Source organism: Lissotriton helveticus, chromosome 3_1 (assembly GCF_964261635.1).
Source record: "Lissotriton helveticus chromosome 3_1, aLisHel1.1, whole genome shotgun sequence".
Lineage (NCBI taxonomy): Eukaryota > Metazoa > Chordata > Amphibia > Caudata > Salamandridae > Lissotriton > Lissotriton helveticus.
In genome coordinates, this window is record NC_136061.1 from 1,027,567,288 (window position 1) to 1,027,577,441 (window position 10,154).

A 10,154-nucleotide genomic window follows, 5' to 3' on the forward strand; every position below is an offset into this window, starting at 1 on the left:
AGAAAGTGTGGGTGATGGCGCCAGTGGAGCCTTGTGCGCTCCAAGACAAGTGGACTGGGCCATATGAAGTGGTGGAAAGGAAGAGTGAGGTAACCTACCTGGTTAACCTGAGGACTCCCAGGCAGCCCCTGAGAGTCTTGCATGTGAATCGCCTCAAACCACACTTTGAGAGGTCTGAAGTAACCATGCTCATGGCTACAGATGCAGGAATGGAAGAGGATAGTGATCCTCTCCCTGACCTCCTGGCAGTTAAGGAGCAAGATGGGTCAGCGGATGGTGTGGTCCTCTCGCCCACCCTGACCCCAGAACAGCAGAGTGACTGTCGCCAAGTGTTGGGTCAGTTCTCCTCTCTGTTCTCCCTGACCCCAGGAGTCACCAACTGGTGCGTCCATGATGTGGACACTGGAGACAGTCTGCCTGTGAAACAGAAATTTTACAGGGTAGCTGACAAGGTCAGGGTCAGCATCAAGGAAGAGGTTTCCAAGATGTTGGCGCTAGGGGTGATTGAGCCCTCCAGCAGCCCTTGGGCTAGCCCAGTGGTCTTGGTCCCCAAGAAAGCTGCTACCCCCGGTGGCCCTCCAGAACTCCGGTTTTGCGTGGACTACCGTGGGCTCAATGCGGTCACGAAGACTGACGCACACCCCATCCCCAGAGCTGATGAGCTTGTGGATCGGTTGGGAGCTGCCCGGTACCTCAGTACATTTGATTTGACTTCGGGGTACTGGCAGATTGCCTTAACTGATGGGGCCAAAGAGAGGTCTGCATTTTCAACGCCAGAGGGGCACTTCCAGTTCCGTGTCATGCCCTTTGGGTTGAAGAATGCCCCTGCCACATTCCAGAGACTGGTTAACCAGGTACTGACCGGGCTGGAGGAATTCAGCGCCGCATACCTGGATGACATTGCTGTGTTCAGCTCCACGTGGGAGGAACACCTGCAACACCTCTGCGAAGTGTTGAAGGCTCTGCAAAGGGCAGGCCTCACTATCAAGGCCAGCAAGTGCTAGATAGGGCAGGGATCTGTGGTGTATTTGGGACACCAGGTGGGGAGCGGCCAGGTGGCGCCCCTACAGGCCAAGATTGATACCATTCTGGCTTGGGAGCCCCCCAAGACCCAGACAGAGGTGAGGGCCTTTTTAGGACTCACCGGGTATTACCGACGTTTTGTCAAAGGATATGGCACCATTGTCGCCCCTTTGACAGAACTCACTTCCAAGAAGTTGCCCAAAAGAGTTGACTGGACTGACGCCTGCCAAACTGCTTTTGAAACCCTGAAAACTGCTATGTGCACAGCACCGGTGCTCAAGGCACCTGACTTTTCCCGTGAGTTCATAGTACAGACAGACGTTTCAGAGCATGGTGTGGGAGCAGTACTCTCACAAATCACTGAGGAGGGAGGAGACCAGCCGGTAGCCTTCATTAGCAGGAGACTACTCCCCAGGGAACAGAGGTGGAGTGCGATTGAGAGAGAAGCATTTGCTGTGGTCTGGGCTCTGAAAAAGTTGAGGCCCTACCTGTTTGGGACTCACTTCCGTGTTCAGACCGACCACAGGCCCCTCAGATGGTTAATGCAGATGAGGGGTGAGAATCCAAAGCTGTTGAGGTGGTCCATCTCCCTACAGGGAATGGACTTTACGGTGGAACACCGCCCTGGTACAGAACACGCCAACGCTGATGGTCTGTCCAGGTTTTTCCGCCTTAGTGAAGAGAACTCCCAAGAGGGTGGGTAGTTCTCCCCACTTTCAGCTGGAGGGGACACGTGTTAGACCTGGCATCTTTGGCGTGGTTTCCCCCTATCTTTTTGCCTCTACCTCCTGTATTTTTGATGCTGTGCTGGATTTCGTTTTTGCTGGTTTAGATGCTTTGGACACTCTGCCACTGCTGATCAGTGCCAGAGTGTAAGTGCTCCCTGTGTAAATTGTTATTCTGATTGAATATACGTGTTTGGCATATTTGTATCACCATGAAGTCCCTAGTAAAGTGCACTGGGTGTGCCAGGGCTGGTGATGACAAATGCTACTAGTGGGCCTGCAGCACTGATTGTGCCACCCACAGGAGTAGCTCTTAAATGGTGTCTCAGGCCTGCCACTGCAGTGCCTATGGGCAGTTTAGAACTGCCATGTCCTCCTGGTCAGTGTCCCCACTGACCAGGCCTAACCCTTCCCTTTTCGTGCACATCAGTCACCCCTATGGAAGGCCCAAGGTACCCCCCTGGGCAGGGTGCAGTGTATGTGAAAGGTAGAGCATGTACTGGTGCAGGTAACATGTTCTGGTAGTGAATTACAGCCATTTTCGTTTTTCACTATTGTAAGGCTATCTTGCTCCATAGATTAACATGGGGGCTGCTGGCTACAGTGGTTAACAGCATTTCTTCCCATAGGAACAAGATAGGACATAAGTATCTAGTATCCCTGAACTCAGAATTTAATAACACATCTTTTAGGAAAGGTTGTTTTTAAATCCTGTGTTTGAGAACAGCACTTTTAGAAAGTTGCTGTTCTCTTGTCTGACCCTTCTGTGTGCCTGGGCCTGTTCGTGTATTGACTGTCTGGTTTGTGAGTGACAGGGGCTTGGGAATTCCCCAGCAGGATGGATGAGTCAGCACTAGGCTGAATGACTGCAGTTGCAACTGGAGTGGTGGGAGGAGTTAGCACCTGGGCTGAATAGGGCTGTGCCTGCCTTCCACAATGCTGGCTCCACCCCCCTGCTGGGCGGCTGAGGACCCTGCCCCTCACTCTGAAAGGAAAGATGCAGCCAGCAAAACAAAGTACTCAGGATCCACCCAGAACTGGTTCAGACCGGGCACAGGGCCCACATGCACCAAGAGAACAAAGACTTTAGGGGTATAAGTACAGGACCCCTGACAACAGAAGATTAGATCATCCTGGAAATCAAGAAGGAACCTCTGCCAAGGAGAAAGCTGAAACTGAAGAAGGAAGATTGTCCTGCTGTTGCTCTGCTGGACTGACCTGTTGCTTTGCTGCCAAGGGGAGGGGAAGGACTTTGCTTGTGAGCTGTGTCCCCTGTCTTGAAGGAATCTCCAAGGGCCTGAGAAGAGCTGGCTCCCTGTTTTGAAGTCCCAGGAACAAAAGGACTTCACCCCCAGCTTCCCTGAACTCTGCTGAGAGAGTTCTGTCCCTCCTAGAGTGCTTGATCCAGTTGTGGGGCCTCTGGAGGTTGGACCGGTGCTGGGAAGCTTGAAACTAAGCTTGAGTGACTTTTGAAACTGAAAAGTGTCGCATCGCTCGCTTGCGGAGCGCTTCCCCGACAGTGCGAGAAGTTTCCCGCCGCTACGGAGGTCGAGATCGTCGCAGCGCCTGACGCCGCTGCCAGAGACGTCACATCCTTCGTTTGCGGGACGCACCAGACCGGTGCGGGAGAATCGAACATCGCTGCGAGTATCGTCGCAGAGCCTGTCGCCGCTGGGTGAGAACGCCGCACCGCTTGCTTGCGGACCGCATCACGTCGCTGCGAGTGTCGTCGCAGAATCATCGCATCGAGGAGCTGCGAGAGAAAGGATCGCCACTGGACCGCGCATCGTCGCCCCGGAGATCGTCGCAGCACCTACGAGATCGTCGCATCGTGCCTTTGCGAGAACAGACTTCCTACGGAACCTACGCACCGGAATCCATACAAGTGGCCTTCCTCCCCATACAGACCGGATTCGTCGCAACACGCCCGCTGCTGCAGCGGGGCTGTCGCATCGCCTCCCCAGGGTCTCAGGAGCAACGCATCGCTTGTTTTCCACCGCACCAGCCTCTGCTTTTGGAACTTTGTTGCAACTAAAGGTACTGTGAGTAAACGTGACGCAACTGTGAACTTTTCACGCATCTGTGGTTTATTTTACCGCAACTTGAAGAATTTTAACGCAACCTTAAGAACTCTTTTTGAAACCATATTTGAACTGTGTATGTTGGATTTTTATCGTTTTGGTCTTGTGTAGTTTTAGATTAAATACCTTTATTTTTCTAAACTGTTGTGGAATCAGTTTGTGGTGTTTTCACTGTGTTACTGTGAGTGTTGGTACAAATACTTTACGCATTGCCTCTGATTAGCCTAGACTGCTCAGGCCAAGCTACCTAGAGGGCGAGCAGGGGTTATCTCAGAGAGTTATCTCCTTGTCCTGACTAGAAGCAAGGGTCCCTATTTGGACAGTGGTACTTACCTCTGCCAACTAGAGACCCCCAGATCTAACAGTTATCATTATTAATTTTAATCAGAGAGATTCAAATCTAATATGTATCTCAATATTTTCCCGTTTTTGTCTCTCTCTAAAGTTTTGGGCACCAAAACATTATCTCCATTACGTGCTTTTGCTCTCCTCTTGGCATTCTCTAGTACAGAAATTGGATAACCACGTCTTGTAAATCTTTCAAATATCTCTTTCATCTGTTTTTCAAAATCCTTCTCCTCCATACAATTTCTCATGGCTCTTAAAAATTCACCGTAAGGTAAACTCCATTTCAGAGCCTTCGGATGAGCACTGCTTGCAAACAAAATACTGTTGCAGCTAGTGGGTTTACATAACAATTTCGCACCGCTCTTGTTATTCTCCATGTACACTCGAATATCTAGATTATCAATTGTTTTTTTACTTCTTTGATATGTGAATTACATTTTTTTAGGATTATGATTAAGAGATTATAAAAAAAATTACAATTCATCTTCTCTTTCCCATGTTAAATATAGGTCAGCGATAAAGCAAATCCATAAAATTACCTTTTCCTTGAGCTAACTGTTTTGTCCGTCCATACACATTCAGCCTCCCAGTGTCCCACTGTCAGATTGATGTATGTTGGGGCAAAGGACGTACCCCTTGATGTACCTTTCCTCTATATGTAAAATGTGCCATCAAAGAGAAAAACATTATTGGTCAAACAGGATTTAGAGCCTGCATAAGTACAGTCGATCAAGTCCTACACTTTGCCATGCTTTATTGGAAGGTTGTCCAACTGGGGGGGGGGGGTAGTCCGTACGCTGCCTTCATTGATTTGATGGCAGCCTTTGATCTTGTCCCGCGTACAAATCTCTGGCTTGTACTGAACGATATGGGCATGCCTCCTACCCTTCTTTCCTTGATTGTCAAACTACATGAGCATAACTATGCCCAGATAAGATGGGGCCCCTGGATGCGTCACAAATCAGTTTCCAGTAGAGAGAGGAGTGTGCCAAGGTTGCGTGTTAGCGCCGACCCTCGTCTCTCTCTACATTAATAATGTGGCAAAGGTCTTGACTGAGGCAAATGTTGATGCTCCAATTTTAGCAGGCGCCAAAATACCAATCTTAATGTTTGCAGACGACTGTCTCATTATTTACAAGACCCCAAGTGGCTTGCAAAAAGCACTTGGGATCTTTGAAACATTTTGCATTGACCACGGGTTGGAAATTAATGTTTTAAAATCCAAATTTATGTCTTTTAATCAACAGAAGTCATTTAGGGGAAGGGTATTGATGAATAACTTACCCCTGGAACAAGTTAAATCATTCTCATATCTGGGTGTAACCATCCACCATGATCTGCGATGGAACAAACAGATTGACTTAGCAACCCTAAAGCATAGGCAAATCACAGGGGTATTAATTGGTGAACATGCCAAGTCCCTGACAAAACCGGTGGCCCCCGCAATCATGGTCTACAATGCGAAGGCTGTGAGCGCAGCGCTCTATGGGGCAGAGATATGGGGGCATGGGAACCTAAGTAAGTTAACAGTCTCTGAAAAGCGGTTCCTACGTAATCTTATCATGCTACCACATAGTACCCCCATGGGCCCGGTTCTTCAGGACCTAGGCATGAAACCAATCGAGATTATTGCAAACCTCTGCCCAGTTTTATACTGGAGGCGAATATGGGTAACGCCGGAACTAAAAATATTCGCCATGGGACTCCTGGACATCATTAAAAGTGATGTTTTCCACCAGATAAAATGGCTCTCTGGAATTAGAGCGGTTCTCAGAGAACTGGGCCTGGCGGAGATTTGGGAAGACCCAACTAACGCTATATTTCCCTCGAAAAAGGCAATTAAGGGATTGTACTGGGGGATGATATCCTCCAAATTGTTCAGGACCACTTCTCCACTCTCACTAACTGGGGTGTTTATGGAGTTCAAGGATGAGACTCGATTCGAGTCATTCTGGGACGACATAACAAAGCCACTGGATAGAAAGCTCTATTTCCAACTAAGACTCGGTAGTATCCCTGTCAGAGCATTTACATCCAGGTGGTCTAGTGGTGGAAGCGCCTCATGTCCATCTTGCCCGGATCAGAAAGAAACAGTTTGTCATCTACTTTTTGGGTGCCCTGCATACTCTGCTCCACGCAGAGTCTGGTTGCGACCCATGGCTAAACTGCTGGGTACATGGAGTGGAATAGTGGCCGCTAGAATCATCTATACAAACCCAAGCCCCCTAATATATATAGCGGTGGCGAAATTTCTAGGATGGTCGTGGGTCATCAGAAATAAAAATGTAAAGGGATAGGTTACTGAATGAGTATTTTTCTCCTGACTACTTGATGTATTTTAACATGATGAAATCTTTTTATTGCGATGAATTTTAAATCATTTTTATGTACTTGTGTAAATTTTAAACCTTATTACTATGAATATTTTTCTACCTGTAATGCTTTTATGACAATTGTCGAATAAAGCTTGTTTGACTGACTGAATTGATCCTAATTGGAGGGCCCTCAAACCCCTGGAACTCCAACTTCTGGCTGCCAGAGTTGGGAGCCCCCCTTCCGTCTAGATCTATTAAAAGCCTTGTCATCACTATTGACAGCAACCTGTCGATGAAATCCCAGATTGGGACAGTGGTTTCTACCTGTTTCTTTCAGCTCCAGAGGATCAGGAAGATTAGCAGATTTCTTACCACCAATGCCCTGACCAAGTACTACTGGCCTTAGTTATTTCTCATATTGACTATGCCAATCCTCTCTACTTTGGTATACCAGCATATCAATCCAAAAGACTGCAATTGGTGCAAAATCAGGCTGCTAGATTAATTTATCACCAGCAGAGATGGCACCAGGTCAACCCGATTATGAAAAAGTTACACTGGCTTCTGGTTGCTGAACGCAGTGCATTCAAGTTGGGATGCATCATATTTAATGCACTCTATGGCAAATGTCCGGTGTTTGTTTCTTCTCAGGTACAGAGATACTCCCCTACTCGGAATCTTAGGTCTTCCCACCTCAAACTCTTAGTTACTCCTTCTTTCAAACATAAGAAACTGGTAGCTGGCCCCAAAATTCTGGAATTCTCTTCCCCCAGACATTAGATCATGACTTTGTATCCTCAATTCAGGAAGCTCTTAAAGACCTGGCTTTTTTCCCAGGTGTTCGAATGAACCACTTAGCGGCAGCACTCCCTAGGCTTTAGTGCCATGAAACCGTATGGTGTACGTGTGCTCAATAAATTTAACATAACATTTCTTTCCATCTCTGCTATCTTTTCCTTTGTCTCTTCTGGCTGTGCCTTGTTCTTTTTGATTTCCTCCCATCATTGCTTCTCTGCCTCTCCCTTGAGTTGTCATACGCAACAGGCACAATCCTCCAGAAAAATACAATTTTGACCATGTAGATGTAGGTTGCTCGTCCCCCGAGCTGACCTCGGAGCTTTCCACTCTTGACAGTGGTCTTGTTCAGTCTTGTATTTGGTCCATTGCTTGTCTATTGTAGTTTATATCAAATCGTCTGGCAAAGGTATAGACTCTACCAGTGGCATATTCTATTCTATATCGGTTACATTTTTTCATTTTCTTTGAATTGTACCTCTTTCTCATATTTCTCAAATATTTCTCTCAGGTTCTCCAAACGACTTCTTGCCTTCTTCTGTTTCTTGAAATTTTTCTACATTTTTAACCTTTTCCATTGCGATAGATAATCTTCGTCCAGCATGAATAATGAGAGTGATAATCAATTTAATTGAGCATTCATAGGGATCCGTCTGCCATTGTTGAAGTAGGTCAGGATCGATGTCACTAATTGTTGGAAGTACAAAAATCTGTAAGTCTCTCGATATCTGACCACATTCAACACATTTTTTAAGAGTTACACTTTCCCACTACTTGTTAATCTCCATTGTTGGTGCTTGTTCCAATTCTTCTAATAGTTGTCTAGGATTGTTTATTCGCATTGAAGCTTGTGACTGTGACCCACTAGGTAATTTGGTTCCTTCTTCATTCTCCTCAAACAATTCCTTCAATAATTGTTCACATTTACTCCATCTGTCTGCCACTTTATTTGAATGCTCGTGAAATATCTCTTTCTATACTCAAATTCAATACTGTTGTTTGCATTTATTGCAGGATTTGTTAATGTGGTCTATGTGCTCATTTCAATAGCAGTTTGCACTGTGTTTACTGAAATTAAATTCTTTAAGTGTTCTGTTGAGTACAATTCAGGACTTCTCTCTCACTGTGGACACTCTGTATTCTTATTTGGGACAATAACCATATTTAGTCCATTTCAAGTGTTACTGAAGACCGACTATATGATTAATGGAGTGGAGTTTAAAATTTTATGAACGTGTTGGGGAAAGCATAACAGCGGACCACATGGTGGTCGCTTTCTGACACTCCCCCCTCCGAGGAACACTCAGCAGCACCCATCGCACAGTAAAACCTGCTTAGTGCTTACCGTGACGTATAATCCTACGCCTCTCCTCTTCCATTAACCTGAGGTAGGTTAGCGTCCACAAACAGATTGTGTCTCACACGTCAGAGCTTGCTGCCACCTCACATCTGGGTCTTCATTGGTTTTGTACTTGAGTGAAATCTGAGCCTCACTATAGCATCCCTGAAACCTTTTGGTTTTTTTCTGTTGTTTCTAGGTATATATAGAGATATACATATACATATATCCTCAAGGTACATAGATTTAGAATTTGGAGTAGTAATTCCATACCTATATGCACTTACCTTTCGATATTTTGTCCATGATATTTGTGTATCACAATATTTATAGCCTCGATATTCAGTAGTGCAATCTGTGAGGGTATTATTGTTAGTGCAGAACTGTCCCATTAACGTGGCCGTTCACATACTTGTTGCACTATACATGGTGATCGTGACATCCCATGAAATTACAATTTTACCCCAAAAACTTAAATGTACAAGTCAAAGGTTTGAGTGAGATGATTAACACAATTAATGGGCACTGTTGTATTAATTTGTGATTTTTTATATTTGCAGGTGCTAGATGGGATTGCCAAAGTGGACACATTGCAGAAGCTCGTCTAAAGGTTTCAACACCAATAATGCCTGTAATTTTTGTAAGAGCAATTCCCAATGATAGACAGGACACAAGAAATATTTACGAGTGCCCAGTGTACAAAACAAAGCTAAGAGGGTCGACCTACGTATGGGCATTTCCACTAAAAACCAAGGAAAGGCCAGCTAAATGGATCATTGCTGGTGTTGCATTACTGTTGAGTGTTTGAGTACCTAAAGCAAGCAATACTACTTAGTTTCCGCTACAAGATCATTATTGTATTTATTTGAATGTTAGCATGATCTGGTGCTTAAAAACAAATACAATCACTGATAAACAAAAAAGTTTATTGGTTCAGTGGAAAATCTCAGGTCTGATAAGAACCTGGTAATAAACGAACGTTTTCCCTTTTGACTCAACTGTTTTGCAGTTAGCTCTCTCTTTACTTCCTATCATAAACTCTGCCAAGTTATGCCTGTACTCTTTCGCATATCAGGACAGTGGTTTTCTGTTCAATAATTAGGGCTAGTGTGATTATTTGTATATGTTATCTAGTGCCTTTGCAGTGTCTTAAAATGAAAATAAAGTATTTAAAAAATACTTGTTGCAAAAACTCTCAAGTTATTCAAAATCAGGCTTCTGGTTACTGGTGCTTCCTGGTTTTCATTTGTCAGTGTTCTTCTATCTCAGGAAAACTGGCTTCCCATACTAAGGAGGATCTCTTTCAAAATACTTTGGGGTATATTTACTAAGATTTTGCACTGTGTTTGCATCACTAGGGTGACGTAAATGAACAAAAATCTTTTATTAACAATTTACCTCCCAGCGCAAAACCGGCGCTGGAAAATCAGTTGAAAGTAATGCAAACCAGCGCATAGCACTGTATGCATTGCTTACCTTCAAGGGGGTGTTCCATGGATGGTGCATGGGCTGCCCCATGCAACCACCC

General features: G+C 45.4%; 1 protein-coding gene across 1 annotated transcript in view; it reads left to right on the plus strand.

Moving 5' to 3' along the window:
* The window catches only part of LOC144824202 (dynein axonemal heavy chain 11-like), a 3,356,387-nt gene extending 3,346,582 nt beyond the window's left edge, over positions 1-9,805 (plus strand). Inside the window, exon 93 of the mRNA XM_078683354.1 lies at positions 9,187-9,805. Coding sequence (XP_078539480.1) covers positions 9,187-9,434 — 248 coding nt within the window. The 3' untranslated portion in view covers positions 9,435-9,805. The remainder of the gene's footprint in view (positions 1-9,186) is intronic.
* The last annotated feature ends 349 nt before the right edge of the window (positions 9,806-10,154 follow it).